Genomic DNA, 23,448 nt, shown 5'->3' on the forward strand with positions numbered 1-23,448 from the left:
AAATGCTCAAAAAAAAGTGCAATATAACTGGACCACAGCTTTCAGGTGAATAACGTTACCATACATCATCGAGGCTCATGACACATCGTTACCGCACTGTTAGAGAATCCACTTTAGGGAGCAAAATAAAATTGTAAAAAAAAAAAAAAACCTCCTTTATAACTGTTTTCCTTTATCTTCTTGCTACTTAATAATAATAATAATAATAATAATTTATGATGATGATTAAAATGTAATTAATAATACCTCTATTTAAAATGTAACAATACTTCATAAACCATAAGATTAAACACCCAGTTCCAGAATTATTAGCACCCTTCGTGCTACACTCCCTCAGTGCTACACAGTGACACTCCAGACGTGTGTGTGTGTGTGAGGTTTCTGCTTTGTGGTGACCGTTTAAGGAAGGACCTCATACAAGTGTGAAAGTCAGATCTCTCCCGATACCTTTAGAGCTCTCTCCATTTTTCTTCCCTTTAATAATGATGATGATGATAATTTCACAGGTAACCATTTTATTTTAGAGAGAGAGGTTCACTCTCTCATGTAAAAGAGCGAACAGTAGCACTGTAGTGGTGATGATGGTGAAATACAGCTCCTCATTTGACTCTCATTTACATTGCATGTTGACTTTTAAATAACAAAGAGGTTTTATGTCTCTTTCCTGGACCTACATGTTTTTACAGACCATAAAACGTCATCTTACATACACACACACACACTGCTGTGTTTTATTTGTGGGATCTTCTGGTGTCTTTTAAATAATTTGAGAGTTATGCAAGTCACAAATGACTCCTTGTTGGGTATTAAGTGCACTATGTAGGGTGTAACACTCTGTAAAGTGCACAAAGAGAAAGAGAGAGAGACCAACCAGACAGACAATTTTTTTTACATGACTCACATTAACTGCATCACACACACACACACACACACACACTGCTTCCTTTTTTATTTCTGGTGCTTTTTTCTAGACTTGTATCACAGCTTCCGTTAGTCGTTGTATGTGATTGTGATGTTTCTCCCCCCAGTCTCGTCTTCAGGAGGTGACATTCTGCACAGTTTAACCCCTGCCCCAACACCCCCCCCCCCCCCAAACCAACCAAGATGTATTGTCTTGCTGAATGACAAAGCTCCTTCCAGTTAGATGGGACGCATTGCTCTGTATGTTCTCATCCAGAATGTTTCTGTAGAACTCTTTCTGCTGCTCACCCATCAGCTTGTATGTTCTGGTTCTTCAGCAGAGCTTTTCTTTTCTCACACTTTGGCCTTTTCATCAGTTTGGTTTGTTCATTTTGCAAACTACAATCTGTTTCTTTTGATTCTTACATCTGGTGTGTGGTTCTATCTCACTGCTGCCCTCTGGAGGTTGTTTGTGGCCTCACTGCTTTGGGGTTTATCTTCACAGCTCTCACAGCGCTGTCTCACACAATCAGCTTTCTTTAGCCGACTTGTGTTCCATGTGTCATTGTTCCCATGCCAGTGTTGGTTTATTTTTCATTTCGTTTGTTTGTTGGAGATGCCCACTGTCTGTGCCAATAGCTCTGCTTGTCTTTCCTCACCTTCAGAATGGATATCTTTTCGCCTATAGACGACTTTATGGATCTGTTATTTCATTTTAAGGAAATTCTATTATTTTACCATGTTTCGATGTCAAACCCAAATTTAGAGCTTCCCGCCGGTTAGTAAAAACTAAAATATATCTACCCTTGCATTTTCAAAACTTTGACCTTCCACAATCAGTTCATGGTCTGTGCTTTGCTTCCATCTTGTGGTTAAACACCGTATTACACAAAAAGCACGAAAAGAAGGTTTTAATGTGAAGTTATTCTGGCCCATAATGAGCAGGCACATGTGTCTGTCCAGTGTATACATGCCTTATTACTCCAATATGTTAGTATAGAAGTATTATACCATGGCATGTACCTAACTCCATGCTGGCTAAGGGTAACATTTCTGCAGTAAAAGATTGTACAGGATGACTCACTTGAAAGATCCCCCAAATATTCTGTAATAACATTTGCTAGGACGAAGCAACCCAAACGAAACACCGCGCAATGTGCTCCTCAGTATATGAAGCTTCGAAACTACTGGGATGCTTCTGAGTCAGACCGATAAGGTAGGGGAGGCGCCAGACAGTCATTGTGCAATTTAACGCTGTACCCCTTCACTCAATCATCAGGATGGTGGTGTAGAGTAATGAGCAGCGCATCTTTATGGTGTGAACCTAATGGCTCAATAATTTGAAAGAAATATGGTGTTCCTGATGTGTCCCCTCCAAGAGGATGAAACGGAATCCTTCAAAAACAGGATCATTGATCTCTTCTCACGGCGGAGTCTGTGCAAAAATTTTGCAGGACACAATTCACCAGCCGTGCCCTTTCTCGCGGCCTCTTCAGAGACCTGCAGAATGGAAGGCCACCAACATAGTGAGCCACAAGTGCAGCACAATTTATTAATGTTTGTAGAACATAATGTACATATGTACTGTAAACAAATAAAAGTCTTGTAATATACAATAAACCTTTGTGACCAAACTAGTTAAACTATTAATTAAAATGAATGAAGTTAAGATGAAGATGTTGAGATGTGCATTGTTTAAGCAGCTGGATGTGCACGTGCACTTTCTAGTCTCTTTTTGCATAAAACTAAGATAGTTTTCTGTTAACTTAAAAATGTTAATCTGTCTTGTCCTGCTAGTCAGCTAATTAGGTTTCTTGGTTAGCTAATTGTATTTTGTTAACTTATGTTGTTAATTTATGTCGTATGTAGCACCTTGGTCCTGAAGGAACGTCGTTTCGTTTCACTATACTGAACTGTATATGGTTGAAGTGACAATAAAAGCCTACTAGACTTGAACATGAGGTTCTCAGCGCCAACTTAAAGGGAGCTACCAGGCTGAAAAAAAAAGCCCTTTAAGTTTGCTTAGCCAAACAGGCTGATAGGCCCCACGCAGAGGAAGGAAAAACCCAGGTATGGTAGGTGTTTAATGAGTTAAATAGATTGAAAAAAATATCTGGCCCCTCACTAAAATCTTGTTCAGGGCGACAATGAACGTAAGCAGGTCCTTTATAAGCTTTCCTTCTTACCCTGACTCACGTCTTGAATAGGTTCAATCTGGACTCATCAGACCACATGTGTATAGATCATAATGATCAGATAGTCCCTAATAAGCAAGCAAGAGTGACAGCGACTTAGTCTAATTGCCGTTCCCAAATTGTCTGTAGTGTGTGAATGAGTGTATACTGTATGTATGAAGCTTTTGTATGAAGCAAGGATAACGCTTGTGGTTTCTGATGTATAAATTACATTTTATAAACTCTTCCTGAGTTGTCAGCTGGTAAAGACCCCACCATATGCAATCAACATGCTTCTGTCGTGTCTTATGCTTCTGTCCAATATCTGCTTCTGTTGCTTCTGTTGAGGATGCCAGTGTAAACACAAATCCAGACTTTATACTAGTGAATGATAACTAATGCATCATTTTATTCTTCAATCCGGATCAAGAATACCGAAATAGAAATGTGAATACACTCTAAGTTATCTTTCATCCTTCAAGATGTTTTTTCCAACTGTATTTCTTCCTTGAAGATGATGGTTTACCACCATCCTTCCAGATTTTTATAATGCGTTGTATAGTTCTTAATCTAATTTTAGTAGTTACAGCATTCTCCTTAGTTGACAATAATTTGACCCTCTGAACCAGAGAAGAATCTTCGCCCCGACCAGAGGATTCGTTTTCTGACATGGTTGTTTAAGAAATAAGAAGCTCCTCACTGCATCAGTGTTAGATAAACAATAGTCTCACTTATTCATCAGTGGATATCTTTACTAAACCTCCCAGCCAAAAACCAAAAAGTCACCACCCAGATTTATAGGCAAATAGTTATAAGGCTTCCATCAATCATTTTTTTTATTTTACACTTACATCTGGAAGTGTGTGTGTATTCATTTGTGTGTGTGATTGTTAAGTTAATTGGAAGTCCAGTAATTTTCATATACAGTGAAACCTCAGATTGTGAGTAATGCCGTTTGCGAGTGTTCTGAAGATTTTGAATAAATTTTTACTTGGAAAACAACCAAGTCTTGGTTTACGAGTACGAGTATCACGTATCATGCATGCGCTTCATGATGCTGGGTCTTAGTGAGCATCTCTCGTTGGTATAATCAACATCCGTGCACGCATGTACTGTTAACTATAACACTGTTACCACGTGTGTGTGTAAAACATATTTTATTTTGTGTCTGTATGCTACGTGTACAGCGAGCGTGTAAAGCAAAAGCAAGTCTCATTAGAGAGAGGTAACTGTGTGAGATGAGAAGAGGTAGAGGGGAGCCTAATTTAAATTCACACACACACACACACACAGCGCCTGCACGCACAAACGGAAACACATATCTGTCGGGATTTATTTGTACTTTTTTTTAAAGATATTTTATTTTTACTTAATAGTTTGTGTTAATTATTTAAATGTATTATTTTTTTTGTCTGTGGAACGAATAATTATTTCTAATGGGAAAATTTAATTTGGTTTATATGAATATGAACTCACTTCCGCACCCTCTAGGACGTTTCTCACTCAATGCAGACAGGACAGGTTAATAATAAAACATGTTATTTTATATAACAGGCCACCTTTCTACAACAGAGTGTATTGTAGCAATAAATCATGAAATAAGCATTGTATTTAATATTTTTAATTAATCAGAAAACAAAATAGATCCGTCGCATTTCGTGTAATTCATGAAATGACCGCCAGGTGCCAAAGTGACATTTTCATTCGCTTCAATTTTAAAATATAATTAGAGCTTAAGTCATAAAAAAATAATAACAATATGTTGTATCAAAGAAATACTACAGCGATGGTAATTTCCACATCTGAGTACTTTATACAACAAAGAAAAAAATCAGAACCAGATCTATTGATATTTACTGTTCAATAATGGGTCAAAAAAAATGCTTAAATGTTGTTTAGACAGACGATCAAGTTCACTAGCTGACAATTTTATTTGTACGTAATAAAGCCTATCTCTGTTTAAATCTGTTTATTGTTATTATTTGAAAAAAAAAATTTAATTTAAAGACATCAAACTTTAAATATAGAAATAACTGGAAAAATAGACTTTCAGAATAGAACATTAGAATAACTAAAAAAAAAAAACCACTATAAAAAATGCTGTTTTTTCTGTAAACACATTGTTGGGTTGTTTATGCTGGGTCAAAATTCTGGGTTATTTTGGGTACTTTAATCACATTGTTATGTCGCTCATGCTCGGTCTAATGAGATGCAGTGAGTCATTTATAAATGAACACCTGGTTGGTTGGTATATATATATATTTCCCCATGATTTCATTTAAAACAGTGAAACTTGCATATAATCTACATTTATAACATGAAAAATGAAATATTTCAAGCCTTAAAAATCCTAATTTTGATGATTATACCTTATAGCTCATGGGGAAAAAAATCTACTTTCTTAAAATATTAGAATATTTAATTTCAAGTTTGAGTAAATTGCTGCTTATACAGTATTAAAGATTATTAATGGAAAGTTGACTAGAAGGGAAAATTGTGGTAAAAAAAAAAAAAGGGGGCCGCAGCCCTAAGAAAATTGTCAAGAAAAGCTGATTCAAGACCTTTGGAGAGCTTCACAATAAATAGAGCCTAGTCGGTGTCAGTGCATCAAGAGCCTCCATGCACAGATGTTTTAGAAAACAACATTTGCAGCCCTAGAATCAATCCACTCCTGAACCAGAGACAACAATATATATATATATACAGAATCAGGCAAAAAAAAAATCTATGATATTATTATAATATTATCACATTATCATATATATATATATATATATAGTATAAACCCTTTAAAGATTTTTTTCCCTAAACCTCTTTATATTCACATTTTGATATTATATTCTGTAGTGAAGAAAGGTACAGACTTACAGCACAGCAGAAGAAGAAGAGTCCTGAGAGTCCTGATTTCTGCTAAAATATCCAGCAGCATTTCTTTCAGTTCTCCTGGATGTCAGTGTCGGTGAAGAATGTTGTGTTCAGTGCAGTTCTGTTGCTGCTGTACACAACCTTCCCTTACTGTTAGCTTAACGCATTTACTGTCCCACATTCATCAGACCGCTGGGCGGAAGTCCTGTCTCAGTGTGTTCAGTCTGTACGCGCTCACTACACACTTTACTCTCAGCAATGTGGAAGTTCATTAGATATAATACTGATTTATTAAATGTATTTAGTGAAGACAAAGTTTAAAATTCTTAGATTTTTGGTACATTAAATTATATGTACATTGTAACAAACAAGTGTATGTATTTTATTTTATTTTTGTATTTTTAAGTAAGTAGGTGTTATTTAATTTCATTGCAATAATGACTGTAACAGACTATGTAAGTTAAAGGAAGACTCATTAGTTTACATGATTCAGTTTTATACATAATTTTTGTTTTTCAGCATTAACATGTACACTATGCAACAACTTGTCACCTATTTTCACTTTTAAGAATTCTGAGGTCTACCTTACACACATGGGGGCTTGCCTGAACTCAACACTAATTAGTATTGATTTAAAGCTGCTTCATAATCTAATTTCCAGTTAGCATGAACAATTAATGCAGTTTTGTCACAATGCATTTTTTTCTTTCTTTTTTTTTTTCAACTTTTAAAAAGTAAATAAAGTTGCAAAGCAACTATGATTAGACTCAAGCACCTGTGCCATCACCACACCACACAACCTGTGTGCTACTGTATTTGAGCATGTTAAGACCTAAGACCTCCAAAATGCCCTGGATGCTGGGAAAGTTATTACCTGTTTTTCTGCATGAATTTAAGACCTTGCCATGGCTGAACTGTCCAAAATATAAAAAATCCCTATGCAATTCTGCATTCTAAATGTCTTGAGATCATATCGCTCCGGTTTAGTGGTAATCGTATAGATCCCCTATAGAGTATATCAAGTTCCATTGGGTGCATTTTGCAAACAGCCCAAAACAACTGACTTCCTGTTGAGTAGAGCCCATGACATGCATAGTGAAAGCTGTTTAGCTCAAGTATATCTGTTGTTACGACCGTCTAGGGGACTGTGTCATAGCAAAAGGTGAGTAAAGGAGTCTCACTATCAGAGGTATTTGGTAAACGTATTTTTTTTATTTCTGAGCAAAAAGGTAAGGGTCCCAACTTCAGAGGTTGACAAGGCCAAAATAATAAACAAAATGGTCTTTGCCCTAGATGAACTAAATTCCTAAAAATAAAATAAAATACATAATCCTTCCCTAACTTCCTAACCAAAAAAACAGAGTGCAAAATATATACAACAAAAGAAATGGCGTCAAACCTCCTACAACCCTTAATACGATGAAACGTGCTATTTACAATAATATTTACAAATGGCTAACCAATCCAAAACAAAATCCACACTCGTAGTCAAAACAGGCTTAGGTCATATCAACAACAGAACTAGACAGTTCTCTCTGGTAATATATTCAAATATACAAAGGTCGAATTGAAAAACAGGAACACAATACAAGGACGCACGCGGTGGCACAAAAAGCATCTGAAAGGAGTTTGGGGTGGTCCTTTTATTCTGGTTGGTTGATGAGATGACCCAATCGCAACGTCCAGTGAATTATCTGGAGGAACACCCATCTGAAAAACAAACAAATACCCAGAAAGAACAGCAGGGGGCAGGATCACGCAAACTCATAACACTGTGTACTGGATTTCACATGTTAATGTGCAAGTGAGGTTGAGCTATGCAGCAAAATCACCTGTCTCCTTCATCTCATGTCAAGATGAAAATCTTCATCTTGGAATAAACAAATACAGGTCTGACATTTGCTAACTTTAATATTAATGAGCTTAAGTCAAAACAAACGATTTTAGTTTTTTAGCAAGAACGTAACAGGTAGAAGGTTTGGTGATGTAAAAACAGAATATCAGAGGCAGAGCAAAGGAGCAGAATCCACATGATAAAAAAACATACAGAATAAAAAGAGAAAGTTATGTAAAAACAATCACAATAAAGCAAAGCCATTACTTTGCAAAGTTCAGGCAGTGCTGTGACACATTTCTAATGGCTATTAAAAATAACAAACATTTTACAAATATATCTAAGGCTTACATAACATTTGTGAGCAAGTCATTTAAAATAATTTAAATTAAAATAGGATGTTTTGGATTATCCGAGCCTCTTCACAGCTGAATACAGCACGGAGGTTTTCTGTTCCTGATTGTCCGTTATTCTGGAGTTTTCTTCCTGTAAGAAACAACAGTATATTTCAGTATCTGAATCAGGGTGAGACTTCATCACTTCTGTGGAACAAACATGATTTTAATTCGGTGCTATTTGGAACAGTGTTATTTAGATCTTCACCTTTTTAACTCTCTCTGCTCTGTGAGCTGTAAATATCACCTCAGTGTAAGTCAGTTCCTCAAGTTTGTGTAGAAACTACAGACAGAAAGAAACAGATTAAATTCAGTAAACACGAGAAACATACAGTATAAACTAGACTTAACACAGAAACAGATAGAAGATGTATTTCTCACCTTGTTGTTTCCTCTCTGTAGCTGAACACACACAGGTATGGATATTATAAATAAGAGGAAAACTCCAGCAGATATCAGGACAGGAAGCAGTGTGTAGGAACGTCCAGCTTCAAATGTAAAGATTTTAATAGAATCATTAATGTATATAGATGTGATACTGACATGAGATGCAGAACGTGACATAAATACCAAACCACAACTCTCTCTGCCGTACCTGGGTGATGATCACAGAGCTGTGTGATGCTGAGAGAAGTTGTTTTATTGCTGACAGGGTTTGCAGACACACAGGTGTAAGTGTTAGTGTTAATGTCCTGGTTGTGTATTTGCAGTGTGAGACTGAGGTTAACACTGAGATCTGTGTTATTGGTGATATCGAGTCTCTCAGTCCCTCTGTACCAGGATAACGTCACATCTTCTCCATTCTCCACAGTGCACAGGGGGAAACACACCTCTGTGGGGGAAACACTTTGTCTTTCTCTTTGATTTCTTATTACTGGAGTTGATGCTGGAGCTAAAAAACAGAAACACAGATTGCATGTAATCATGTTAAGTGACTCTGATGTTCCTGTTTAATTATGAAACAGAAACTTTGCTGTTTAACTTTTCAGGGTTATCCGTGCATGCTGCATGATGTTAAGGCACTGGGAACTTCAGGGTGTTCACAGAAACCCAGTGCAGGTTTATTGGTTTATGGGATACCGGTGTGGCAGTGGACTCCAAGAATGACTCGAGGAGTTTTCGTACAGAGATAAAACTCTTTCACCTCAAATTGAGGAATAAAATATTCATTTTCTTGTCAACATTTATTTTCCATTCCTTTTTTCTCTCCTTTTAAAAAATCTTTTATTTTTTATTTTTTTGTCTTTCCTCTTTTCTTTTCTTTACTTGTCTTATCTTATTATCTTATCTTTATTTTATTTTTGTGTCTTTTTTGTTTTCTTTTCTCTTTTAATTTCAACACTTAATTTCTCTATTCATTACCCTAAACTGGAGCGACATTTGTGTCCCTTACTCTATGTTGTGTGTATGGACCCCTACTTAAGGTTCTTGCTCGGAGTTACTAAATATTAGGTTGTCATCGTAGATGATGTAAAGCAGTTAAGAGAACACTCTGGGAACATTGAGACAAAGCAGATTGACCAGTCAATGCAAGAGTTGTGTTGCTGAGACCAAGGAAACCTTAACACCATTTGCAATTCTTGCAATTCTGGCACCTGGGTTATCAGAAAGGAAAATTGTTTGATGTGTTGCCCAAGGTGTAATATGACTGAATTATCAGCCATGACTTTAGATGCTGACTATCCAGGACTGCCACAGATATGGCAGAGGAGAGCAGAGTCACAGGTATGCCCAGTTTCTGAGCTAGACCCTTGTCAATAAAATTATCTGCTGCTGGTTAATCAAGGAAGGCTTTTTTAACCCCTACTCCAGAAAGTGGGGACAGTAGGAAGAGCACTGCATGATGAGGTTGCGATTTTGGGTCATTACCAGACCCCCTGCCAGGAATGACCCCATCCTTTTGGCTTCTTCTGTGGCAACTAAGGGCACTTTTACATTAGGGCCCTGGGATCGTTTCCAAGAACACTTATGCCTAAAGTCTGGTTAATTTGGATTAGGGAAAATATAATCATTCCGCACTTGGGAACCGTGCCCAAGTCTGCTATAAAACAGTGGTCTCAGGGGGTCTATAGAAGTGTACAGCCTCTTTGGTGGTGTCGCCTAGCGACTGCAAGTGACATTGGCTATGGATCTGCCTTTCCAGAAATCTGTGGTGTAGCCGCCTCGGATCTGCCTGCCAAGCATGTATTACTAAACTTTACTCAATATCAGGATTTTAAGAAAATAGTTTTCCAAGACTTTTCCAACCATATTGTCTGAAGAACATGGATGGGAAGGAGACATTAAACACTTTTACTCACCATAAACACTGACACTAAAAGTCCTAGATGAGAGACGTCCTGCAATGACTTGTAATAAATAAACTCCAGAATGATTCCTGCTGATGTTCCTGATGGTTAAAGCTCCACTGATTCTGTCCAACTGCAGTCGCTCTTTAAATCTCTCACTGATTTCTGTAACAGTTTCTCCTTTAAACACCTGACTGTTTAATATCTTCTCCTCTGCTTTCTCAGGTCCATAGGACCACAGAATCTGAGCATCACTCTGAATCCCAGTTATCCCAGTATGGAGAGTTATAGTGGTTCCTTCCACTTCCTGCAGTGTGACCGTCTCGTCTCCAGCTGCACACAGTAAACCTGCACCACAGATTTAGCTTCAGATTTATCATTTCACTCACAAAATATACTTCGAACAAATTTTTTTTAATTAAGAGAACGCTATATTATTTTTTATGATTATATTACTTTGAATGATCTATGTTCTGTACTTTATGTTCAGACTTTATTAGTATTTTACACAGTAGACTATCAGTAGTTTATTTACTCTTTCCAGCTATAGACCTTCCCAATTTTCTTAAATACTATTAAGATTTAAATAATTGATCATAATAAGCTGATGGTTTTTCCAGTTTTAGAAGAATAGAATAGAATCCCAATTCTATAGAATAATAATTCTATTCTAATAATAGAATAGAATAATATCCCAATTAGGAAACTGGGGTCAGAGCGCAGGGTCAGCCAGCTTACAGCGCCCCTGGAGCAGATAGGGTTAAGGGCCTTGCTCAAGGGCCCAACAGTAGCAACTTGGCAATGCTGGGGCTTGAACCCCCGACCTTCCGATCAGTGACCCAGAAACTGAGCCACCACTTTTTTTCCTAACATACTGTATGTGTTTGAGACAGAGAGCTGAGCACTGTGTATCAACCATTACATACCAACCAACCTTTACAACATTGGACACTAACTCAAAAATACTATGCAATATACAATGTACAGCAATGCAGTGTAGTACTGATTAATTTATGTGTTTCAGAACTGATTTCTTTGTTTTAATGAAGCTGTTGAAGCAGAGGAAATTATATTGAACAGTCAGGTGTTTAAAGGAGAAACTGTTACGGAAATAATTTTCACAAGTTCATAAAATATGAGAACATTTATTTTAGTCCATAGCTGCATTAATTTCTTTTCAAGTTATTGTATTGAGGATGGGAAAGTCGGACGGCTGCGTAAAGTCTCAGCACATCCAAAGATTCTCAGTGGGGTTAAGGTCTGGACTCTGCATTGGACAATGATAGTCTGTGGTGTGTGAAAATGATATTTCATGCTCCCTGAACCACTCTTTTACAATTTAAATAGATTTGCCTAAAGGAGTTAGGTAACCTTTGGGTAATGGAGCAGATCTAGGGGACTCATGGACGTAGAGTATTATGGTGAACTGGTTTGTTGACGGTGAGGTGATTGTTTGCTTTACATCCCAGTTCGCCTTCATGTCTGTGTTTCCTTCTGGCTCTCCCTTTTAGTTATGCTGTTATAGTAAGTCCTGGCGGAGTCCCTGCTTGCACTCTGCACTAAATATACATGCACATTATACATTGTGTAACAGTGACCATACCTAACTTCCATCTCTCCATCTCTTCTGCCCTCTCCTCTTCTCTCTCTTCTCCTCTCCCTCTTTCTCTCTCCCTGTCTCTCTGTCGAGCTATACATGTCGCTCCTGAGCTGCCAGTGATCCAGACCCCCCTCTGCCCCCTGGACCTGTCTGACTCGTCCTGGTGTCCCGCTTTTGGCTGAAGATCTCGTCGCATGGATGCCCCGTGTCGTCTTCCTGGGATGCGTGTGGTGACTGGGGACGGTTCCACTTTTCCACGAAGATGGTCCTGTCCTTGGCTGATGTTGACAGCTGTTCGCTGAGGAGTCATGACTGCAGTTGCTTGATAGTTCCATATTAACTTAAACACACCTCCTGTTATACTAAACTTCCAGTCTCACACAGTATGATGCAGATCAATCCTTGATTTCCATTTTCACCCAGATGAGGATGGGTTCCCTGTTGAGTCTGGCTTCTCTCAAGGTTTCTTCCTATTACCATTTTAGGGAGTTTTTCCTTGCCACTGTTGCCATCATCCTCGGCTTGTTCATCAGACACAATGTTATAATTTTGATTCATAAACATTCACATTTCATACAAACTTAAATAATTCTTTTAATGTGTAAAGCTGCGACAATTTCAATTGTTAAAAGCGCTATACAAATAAAATTGAATTGAATTGAATTGAATACATTAAGGTCATCAGCTGACCTCATTTTTTGGGTACATAAGGTTAGTGTACTTTTGGGCTAAGCCCATATTATAAACCTGCCCTCATAGACCTGTATAGTAGGCGCTAGACATTCTCAACCTGATGTACCCATCACTCTGGAACAGGGTAAATCTGAATTCATCAAATTATATGACTTTTTACAATGCTCCACAGTTCAATATTTATGCTCCCTGGCAAACTGAAGTGAAAGCCTCACTAAGAAATGACTTGTTGCAGCTTAACCACATTAATCACTGCAGTAATTATCCAATGAAAGCCCTTTTAAATATTGGCCTGGCAGTTTATTTGTGTGTGTGTGTGTGTGTGTGTGTGTGTGTGTGTGTGTGTGTGTGTGTGTGTGTGAAATACTCACCATAAACACTAACACTGAAAGTCCGAGATGAGAGACCTCTATTGATGACTTGTAATAAATAAACTCCAGAATGATTCCTGCTGATGTTCCTGATGGTTAAAGCTCCACTGATTCTGTCCAGCTGCAGTCGCTCTTTAAATCTCTCACTGATTTCTGTAACAGTTTCTTCTTTAAACACCTGAATAATCAATATCTTCTCCTCTGCTTTCTCGGGTCCATAGAAACACTGAATCTGAGCATCACTCTGAATCCCAGTTATCCCAGTATGGAGAGTTATAGTGGTTCCTCCCACTTCCTGCAGTGTGACCGTCTCGTCTCCAGCTGCACACAGTAAACCTGCACCACAGCTTCAGATTCAGGTTCATTATTTTACACAAATTATAATTTGACCTTTTTATTTATTTGTAAATGTTATTATATTATTTGAATTCTCTATATTCTGTTGGAATTTTTTTTAAATAACTTTATATCAGCAGTGATTCTTGAACATTTTCCAGACAAGGCTCTTCCCTATTTTATTACATATTAACTTTCCACTTCTTCATGATTTTACATTTTAGAAATAATGAGCTGATTTATAATTGTGTAGTGTGGAAGTAAGTTAAAATGTGTCAGTGTGTTTAATCTCTTTTTTTGTAAAATTGTGTAATGATTTGTAAAAATTGGTGTTATTTTGTGAATGTTGTGGCATTTTAGCAATCATTAGCCATCGTTAATCATTTCAATAATCATCTATTATGGGCAACAGAACCGCGAGGACTGAACTAGGATGACCATAAGTTTGTGCACCCTCAGGAAGCCATTATATTACATGGATAGAATAATATCTCCTTTGGTACTTTTAAGAGTTTAATCATGTAAAACATATTAAGTCCGGGTCCTGGGTTTGATTCCCACATCAGGTCTGTGGGCATGGAGTTTGCATATTTTCCCCATCCTTGTTGGGTTTTCTCCGGGTAGTGTGTGAATGTTGATGCTTTTATTGCAGTTAACTCAGCCATCACTACTTCCTCTTACACGTGTGTGTGAGACAGAGCTGAACACTGGGTCTCAACCACAAAGGTCTGCATTAACTAGGACAACTGTCATTTCTTTTGTTTATCTTTATGGTTTACCAGTTTGTATATATTTGTTCAGGTTAGAATGAACTGTTAGGGTAAAGGTTGAAACACTGCTTAGATCTGTGAAGTCTAAATTCCCTTAGCTGGTATTTGTGTTTTTTGTATTAGCTGAGCAGTGTACAGGTCTAATGGTGAATCTGCATTATCATGTCGGTATTAAATTATGATAAAAGTCAGTATAATAAATTTTTACAAGAGCAACAAAAAATTATTGGAATTTTGCTAATGAACTTTTTTAAAATAAAGTTTGGTATTATATATTTTCCTTCTAGAAGCAACTATAAAACTGACAAAACTATTCAATGACACTATTTAGAAACAACTTAAGCACAAACAAAACTATTCATTACAATTACAAATAAGCCCAGGAAACTGTTACAGACATCAGTGGAGCTTTAACTATCAGGAACATCAGCGGGAATCATTCTGGAGTTTATTTATTACACGTCATCGCTGAAGGCATCTCATCTACGACTTTTAGTGTCAGTGTTTTTACGGTGAGTAAAAGTGTTTTATGTCCTTTCTGTTTCCATATTGAGTCTCATAACTTTATTAATTCAGAATGGCCAGTCAGAACTGACAGTAGTTCTGTATCATATCATGGATAAAAGACCTCTACTTTAACTTGAGTAATAGTTGCTGTAGGGAATCTCTTCTTTTAATCAAGTACAGGATTTGTGTATTTTGCCCACCTTTGATTGTAAATAAATAAAAAACATAATTTGTTAAATAAATACTTAAAATTTAATTCAGTATTATTATTTTTGATGGCTTAAGATGTGCTTAAAGCATGCATGTACAGTATTTGCATCTAAATGAATAATAAAAAAACAAACTTCTATTTAAAAAAAATCAGATATAATATCTGGGTCTCAGTATAAGTTACTAAAATGATTTTAAAGGAATAAAGCTCGCAGTGTTACTGTATATTTTAGCTTGTTTTTTCATTTTCAGGCCAAAACTGCCAGGGTTAAGCACCAGAAATGTGCATGGACTAAAAGACACCTGTAACTTAAAAACTGACCCAAATGCTTAAAAAAAACAAAAAAAAAAACAGAAATCCAGCTGCTGGCTCTCCTGAAATTTAAGAATGTACTCACCATAAACACTGACACTGAAAGTCCTAGATGAGAGACGAGGAGTAAGAACTTGTAATAAATAAACTCCAGAATGATTCCTGCTGATGTTCCTGATGGTTAAAGCTCCACTGATTCTGTCCAGCTGCAGTCGCTCTTTAAATCTCTCACTGATTTCTGTAACAGTTTCTCCTTTAAACACCTGACTAATTAATGTCTTCTCCTCTGCTTTCTCAGGTCCATAAAACCACAGAATCTGAGCATCACTCTGAATCCCAGTTATCCCAGTATGGAGAGTTATAGTGGTTCCTTTCACTTCCTGCAGTGTGACCGTCTCGTCTCCAGCTGCACACAGTAAACCTGCACCACAGCTTCAGATTCAGGTTCATTATTTCACTTACAAATTATACTTTGCTACAGATTTTTTATTTTATATTTGTTTTCCAATAAATATTATTTGCATGCAATTTTTTTATGTTTTATGTTCTTTATGATCAACTTATTTCCTAAACCTCTGTATATTCATGGCTAGAGTTTGTTCTGTTGCGAAAGAAGGGCACAGACTTACAGCACAGCAGGAGAAGAAGAGTCCTGAGAGTCCTGATTTCTGCTAAAATATCCAGCAGCATTTCTTTCAGTTCTCCTGGATGTCAGTGTCGGTGTAGAATGTTGTGTTCAGTGCAGTTCTGTTGCTGCTGTACACAACCTTCCCTTACTGTTAGCTTAACGTCTTTACTGTCCCACATTCATCAGACCGCTGGGCGGAAGTCCTGTCTCAGTGTGTTCAGTCTGTACGCGCTCACTACACACTTTACTCTCAGCAATGTGGCAGTTCGTTAGATATAATACTGATTTATTAAATGTATTTAGTGGAGACAAGGTTTAAAATTCTCTCTCCGTTCTCTCTCTGTTAGATTACATTTACATTTACAAAAACTTTTAACAAACAAGGCGTCAGTATTTTCTTTGTAGGTAAATTTGTGTCATTTCATGACATTTCAGTCATCATTAAACCCAGACTGTGTAACTGAAGACTGAGTATAAGTTTGTGCACCCTCCGGTAATCTTTATTTAAAATATATAAAATTTCTCCGTCAAGTAAGTATATAAAGTTATAAAGATATATTATGTGAAATTATTTATTTAAGTCTCAACATTAATGTTTACAATCGGCAAGATTTAAAAAATAAATACTCTATACAGTTTTTGTTGGGGAAAAAACTTGATGATTTTGCAGTTTAGTCGCTGTCAGCACTTCCCCTTTACTGTGTGTGCGAGACAGAGAGCTGAACACTGAGAACCAACCACAAACCTTTACAACAACTAGAACAACCGTGACTGTTTTATCATTTCCTTTTACACTTAATAGAACATTTTGGGTTTATTTGGAAGTTGAATCTTATGGCCTTTTGTATAGCTCTGTTCATGTAATTTTCATCAGGCAGCTTTCCAGGAATCAAAGGATAGAAGTTTATTACTAATAAAGAAGTCAGAGAAAGAAAAATGGTGAGAAAAATCTCTATGTGATGTTATGAGGGAGGAAGGAACCTCGAGAAAAAGCTAGACATAAAAGGACAATAATAGTAAATTATAATTCCACTTGTCGAGTTAATAAAGGAAATCAGATTAAAATCCTGTTTTTAAAGTTCTTGCATGTTCTTACTTTAATATTGATATTAATGATTATATATAAGAATGTGTGACAAGTTTGTAACATCGTCACCTTTTCAGTCTCCCTTTAACAATCATCTATATGTTCTAAACATGTTATTAATAATAATGAATAAATGATGCATTATATAAAGTATGGATTATCTGAGCCTCTTCACAGCTGAATACAGCACGGAGGTTTTTTGTTCCTGATTGTCCGTTATTCTGGAGTTTTCTTCCTGTAAGAAACAACAGTATATTTCAGGGTGAGACTTCATCACTCGTAATTTTAATTCGATGCTATATTCAACAGTGTTATTTGGATCTTTACCTTTTTAACTCTCTCTGCTCTGTGAGCTGTAAACATCACCTCAGTGTAAGTCAGTTCCTCAAGTTTGTGTAGAAACTACAGACAGAAAGAAACAGATTAAATTCAGGAAACACGAGAAACATACAGTATAAACTAGACTTAACACAGAAACAGATAGAAGATGTATTTCTCACCTTGTTGTTTCCTCTCTGTAGCTGAACACACACAGGTATGGATATTATCAATAAGAGGAAAACTCCAGCAGATATCAGGACAGGAAGCAGTGTGTAGGAACGTTCAGCTTCAACTGTAAAGATTTTAATAGAATCGTTAATGTATATAGATGTGATACTGACATGAGATGCAGAACGTGACATAAATACCAAACCACAACTCTCTCTGCCGTACCTGGGTGATGATCACAGAGCTGTGTGATGCTGAGAGAAGTTGTTTTATTGCTGACAGGGTTTGCAGACACACAGGTGTAAGTGTTAGTGTTAATGTCCTGGTTGTGTATTTGCAGTGTGAGACTGAGGTTAACACTGAGATCTGTGTTATTGGTGATATCGAGTCTCTCAGTCCCTCTGTACCAGGATAACGTCACATCTTCTCCATTCTCCACAGTGCACAGGGGGAAACACACCTCAGTGGGGGAAACACTTTGTCTTTCTCTCTGATTTCTTATTACTGGAGTTGATACTGGAGCTAAAAAACAGAAACACAGATCGCATGTAATTATGTTAAGTGAATCTGATGTTCCTGTTTAATTATTCAGCAGAAACTTCTCAGATGTCTAATGAGCATGTACTCCTAAACTTTTCTTTAATATCAGGATTCTAGAAAATAAATTTCCAGCCATATTCCCAGAAGGTTAAACATGGACAGGAAGGAGACATGAAACACTTTTACTCACCATAAACACTGACACTGAAAGTCCTGAATGAGAGACGTCCTGCAATGACGTGTAGTAAATAAACTCCAGAATGATTCCTGCTGATGTTCCTGATGGTTAAAGCTCCACTGATTCTGTCCAGCCGCAGTCGCTCTTTAAATCTCTCACTGATTTCTGTAACAGTTTCTCCTTTAAACACCTGACTAACTAATGTCTTCTTCTCTGCTTTTTCAGGTCCATAAAACCACAGAATATGAGCATCACTCTGAATCCCAGTTATCCCAGTATGGAGAGTTATAGTGGTTCCTTCCACTTCCTGCAGTGTGACCGTCCCGTCTCCAGCTGCACACAGTAAACCTGCACCACAGCTTTATTTTAAATGTGATTTATTTCACATGTGATTATATTACTGGAATTCTCTATATTCTGTAGTACACTATTATTATTGTATACCACAGCAGTAATTCTGACACATTTCCAGCTGTAGACCCTCCACATTTTATTATATATTATTCAGCCTTTGAGGTTGATGCTTTTTGCAGTTCATTCTTCCAACACTTTCTCTCACGTGTGAAATAGAGCGCTGAACACCGTGCACTAACCACAACATTCTGCACTAACTAGGACAACTGTCATTGTCTCTCTCTCTCTGTCTTGCTCTGTCTCTTTCTCTCTCGCTCTTAATGAAAAAAAAATTGTATACTTGTAATATTGCTTATACATAGTATTTATATTAAACCCCATTGGTACCTGAACAATTGTTAAAGGTTAAAACATTGTTTAGCTCTGTAAGTGTATTTTCTCAGCTGGAATATGTGTTAAATGTATGTTGGCTGAGCAGTGTACAGGTCTAATGGTGAATCTACATTGTCATGTCTGTATTTAATCTGCAATATGATAAAAAACATCACCTAAAATTTTAGTAATTAAAAAATTGCAATTTGGTAAATATGGTAAAATTTCACCTAAACTGTGATTATATATTGTGTTTAGCCTCAGAGATGGTCATAAAGCAACTTCACAAAAATGATCTTTTTTTTCCTTCCCAGGAGCAGGTCCAAAATGAACCAACAACTGATGTTTGTGACGATGGAAAAATGGTGGAGAAACTACTGCTGTAGGTTATTTATCTTTCATATACAACCACCCAAACTGTACACTACTTTAAATATTAATAATAAAAGTTATTTATGCCCAAGATCATACTGGATAATTATTACACTCCCTCATTTTATTCCAAAAGTCCAAACTTTTTTGGTCCGGAAAATAATGGAGTGTCGTGGTCTTTCTTCATTTGAGATTACATTGATTACAATTAAAATGATTTCCATTTACTTAAGTGGAGCAGAAAAAGCAGGAGAGAAGATTTTAATCTATCAGGTGTTGAAAGGAAAAACTGTTACAGGAATTAATGAGAAATTTAAAATGCGACTGGAGCCGCACAATTAGTGGAGCTTTAACCATCAGGAACATCAGCAGAATTTATTCTGGAGTTTATTTATCACACATTTTCTTAGCATTTTAGCTGAATTAAATTATATTATATTTAGTCCATCATTACTTTAAAAATTGAAAGGCAATCTCAAGAACTTTGAATGTGCAGATGCAGTCGCCAAAACCATCAAACACTATAATGAAACTGACTTGTCCAAAGACAGGAAGACCAAGCAGGGGACATATTTCAACATCCACCATTAAAAGGAGACAGTGAGAGTCAAGTCTTCACGGTTGAATTGTGCCAAAGAAACCATCAGATCAAAAGAAAAACAAGCAGAGGAGGCTTGGGCCAAGAAACACACGGAATGGACATTAGATTAGTGGAAAATTCAAATCAAATTCAAATTTTATTTGTCACATACACAAACATACACAGTACGAAATGTAGTGAAATGTATTATACGACTGCCATTGACCCTAGAAGAGAGTTAAATTTTACAAATAAGAAATAAATATGAATAAAAGAAATACGATAGAAATTAAATTACAAAATTAAATTAAACTAGGAAAAATAGAACTAAAAATAAAAATAGAAATGTGCTATGAAAAAATAGAACTAAAAATAAAAATAGAAATAGGATGTACAAAATAGAAATATACTGTGCAAATTGAAATATACTTTACGGTGTGTGCAAATATGCATGGAACAAAGTGTCTTAGTGCAGAGGTTATTAAAGTGACTTTGTGCACTGGTCCAGGATGTAAACGTAAAACTGTAAAATGTAGTGTAGTTGTGAAGGTAGGTGTGCAAAGTTATTAAAGTGTCTTTGTGCAATGGTCCAGGATGTAACGTACGACATGTAGTGTATATATGAAGGAAGGTGAGCGTGTAATTGTCCATAGTGTTCATGGATGTAAGAAGATTGATGGATTTGACCAATTATGAAAATATTGTGTAGTTCTGCATAGTGGTGTGGTTGTGGTTGAGAGACCTTATCGCCTGCGGGAAGAAGCTCCTCCTCAGTCTCTCTGTGTTGGCCTTCAAGGAGCGGAATCGCTTCCCAGACCGCAACAGAGTAAACAGTCCGTTATTGGGGTGGCTGAGGTCCTTCACGATCTTCCTGGCCTTGGTCAAGCACCGCTTGTTGTAGATCGAGTGCAGGTCAGGGAGCTCGATGCGGATGATGCGCTCAGCTGATCGCACCACCCTCTGTAGAGCTCGTCTGTCCTGCATGGTGCTGTTCCCGAACCAGGTCGTGATATTTCCCGTCAGGATGCTCTCGATGGTGCAGGAGTAGAAATTCCTGAGCACCTTGGAGGGCAGTCTAAAGTCTCTCAAGCGTCTGAGGTGGTAGAGACGCTGCCGGGCCTTTTTTACCACGGTGTTGATGTGACAGGACCATGCCAGGTCCTGCGTGATGTGAACACCGAGGTATCTGAAGCTGTCCACTCTCTCCACTGGGCTCCTGTTGATGACGGGGGTCTGGTAGTTCCTCACCTGCTTTGTACTAAAGTCCACTATCAGCTCCTTTGTCTTACTGACGTTCAGGAGGAGATTGTTCCTCTGGCACCAGTTCTCCAGATTTCCAACCTCCTCCAGGTAGGCCGTCTCATCATTGTTCGTGATCAGGCCCACCACAACAGTGTCGTCAGCGAACTTGATGATGGTGGTGGAGCTGGTAGTGGCCACGCAGTCGTGGGTGTACAGAGAGTACAGCAGGGGGCTCAGAACACAACCCTGGGGGGCTCCAGTGCTGAGAGTGAGAGGGGCTGAGACATGTCCGCCCATCCTTACTGCCTGTGGTCTGCCAGTTAGGAAGTTGGAGATCCACTGACACATAGATGAGCTGAGTCCCAGGTGCTCCAGCTTGGTGGTAAGTGTGGAGGGAATTATGGTATTAAATGCAGAACTGTAGTCGATGAAGAGCATTTTCACATAATTCCCCCTCAGAGTGTCCAGGTGAGTGAGAGATGTATGGAGGAGATGAGAGATTGCATCGTCCGTGGAACGGTTTGGACGATAAGCGAACTGTAGTGGGTCGAGTGTGTCTGGTAGTGAAGAGATGATGAAGTCTCTGACCAGGCGTTCAAAGCACTTCATCACTACTGAAGTGAGGGCTACAGGGCGATAGTCATTGAGTGAAGCAGGATGAGGTTTCTTTGGGACAGGAACAATGATGGACTCTTTGAAGCATGTGGGGATCACCGACTGAGATAAAGAGATGTTGAATATCTCAGTGAACACAGGTGCTAGCTGGTCTGCGCAGGCTCTGAGGAGACGGCCTGAGATGCCGTCTGGTCCTGCTGCTTTCCTGGTGTTCACTCTCTTGAAGGCTCTCCTCACGTCATGCTCGGTGATGATGAACGCGCTTCCGGTGCTGGCAGTGACTTCCTGTCTGCAGCCGTTAGCGCCGCTAGCATTAGCATCGCTAGCGTCCTTAGCTGCAGCCTCGAAGCGAGCATAGAAAGTGTTGAGCTCATCTGCCAGAGTCACGTCTGCGTTTATCATACCGGATGTTGGTGCTTTATAATCCGTTATTGTTCTCAATCCCTGCCACAGGCTCCTAGAGTCACTCTGTTGGAGCTGTGACTCTAGTTTCCTCCCGTAGCGCTGCTTCGCCTCTTTCACCGCCTTCCGGACGCTGTATGACGCAGCCTTGTACGGTTCCATGTCCCCCGACGCGAGTCCCGTGTTGTAGGCAGCGGTGCGAGATCTCAGAGCGTCGCGGATGGTTTTATCCACCCACGGCTTCTGGTTGGGAAACGTTTTAATAGTCTTTTTTTCTACGGTATCGTCCGCTAATTTCCCGATGAATCCCACAACCGCTTCCGTAAACACGCTGACGTCACCATCGGAGCTGTTTCTGAACATGTCCCAGTCTGCGTCATCGAGTGCGTCCTGTAACGCGGCCACCGATTGGTCCGTCCAGCGCGCGACCTCCCTCTGAACCGGAACTTCCTGTTTCAGCCTTTGTTTGTATTTTGGCATGAGGAAGATGGCGGCGTGGTCGGATTTACCAAACGGTGGACGAGATTGGGCCTTGTAGCCGTCCTTGACTGTAGTGTAACAGTGGTCCAGTGTCCTTTCGCCCCTGGTGGGGCAGGTGATATGCTGATAAAAGTTTGGCGCTGCGCGTTTGAGGTTGGCACTATTAAAGTCCCCCGCCACAATAAGCGCAGCGTCCCGGTGTTGTGTTTGTTGCTGTGTGAGTGCCTCATGCAGCTCGCATAAGGCAGTGTCCGTGTCCGCTTGTGGTGGAATATAAACGGCGCTGATTATGACCGATGTAAACTCCCGAGGAAGGTAAAAAGGACGACACATGATGGACAGTAGTTCCAGGTTTGGTGTGCAGGAGCGTGTGAGAGGAACAACGCTCGCGCTGTTGCACCAGCTGCTGTTCACCATTAAACACACGCCGCCTCCCCTTGACTTCCCCGAGTCCCGCGTCCTGTCCATGCGGTGAACCGAGAAGAACTCGGCCGGCTGAATGGCGTGGTCCGGCACCGCTGGGTTCAGCCATGTCTCGGTGAAGCAGAGGAGATTGCAGTCCCGAATGTCTCTCTGGAACTTTATCCTGGCCCTGAGGTCATCGAGCTTGTTTTCCAGTGACTGGACGTTGGCGAGCAGGATGCTAGGCAGAGGTGTGCGGTGTGCACGGGCTCTCAGCCTGTTCCTGACGCCGGCTCGTTTTCCTCGGGGCCGCCGCTTCGCGTCGCGTCCTTTGTTGTCCCTCAGGATCTCACTCGGCCAGCTCGGATCCGGAGTTAAAAACGTCAAATTGTGAGTACATTGTATACCAATAGAAACAAGAGTGTCTCTATCATAACTAATGTACCCCATG

At 38.8% G+C, this 23,448-nt stretch overlaps 1 protein-coding gene across 1 annotated transcript; it reads right to left on the bottom strand.

Moving 5' to 3' along the window:
• Positions 1 to 8,173: 8,173 nt before the first annotated feature.
• Positions 8,174 to 18,644, bottom strand: LOC128508435 (uncharacterized). Its single transcript, XM_053479778.1, has 14 exons — positions 18,623 to 18,644; positions 18,191 to 18,526; positions 17,686 to 17,982; positions 17,472 to 17,584; positions 17,299 to 17,373; positions 17,131 to 17,206; positions 15,489 to 15,662; positions 13,128 to 13,456; positions 11,428 to 11,458; positions 10,469 to 10,804; positions 8,731 to 9,060; positions 8,550 to 8,656; positions 8,377 to 8,451; positions 8,174 to 8,259 (listed from the first exon to the last, which is right to left on the bottom strand). Exons 1-14 carry the CDS (start codon positions 18,642 to 18,644, stop codon positions 8,182 to 8,184), a joined length of 2,379 nt encoding a protein of 792 aa, XP_053335753.1. The 3' UTR covers positions 8,174 to 8,181.
• Between the last annotated feature and the right edge of the window lie 4,804 nt (positions 18,645 to 23,448).

The sequence above is a fragment of the Clarias gariepinus genome, chromosome 20 (assembly GCF_024256425.1).
Source record: "Clarias gariepinus isolate MV-2021 ecotype Netherlands chromosome 20, CGAR_prim_01v2, whole genome shotgun sequence".
Lineage (NCBI taxonomy): Eukaryota > Metazoa > Chordata > Actinopteri > Siluriformes > Clariidae > Clarias > Clarias gariepinus.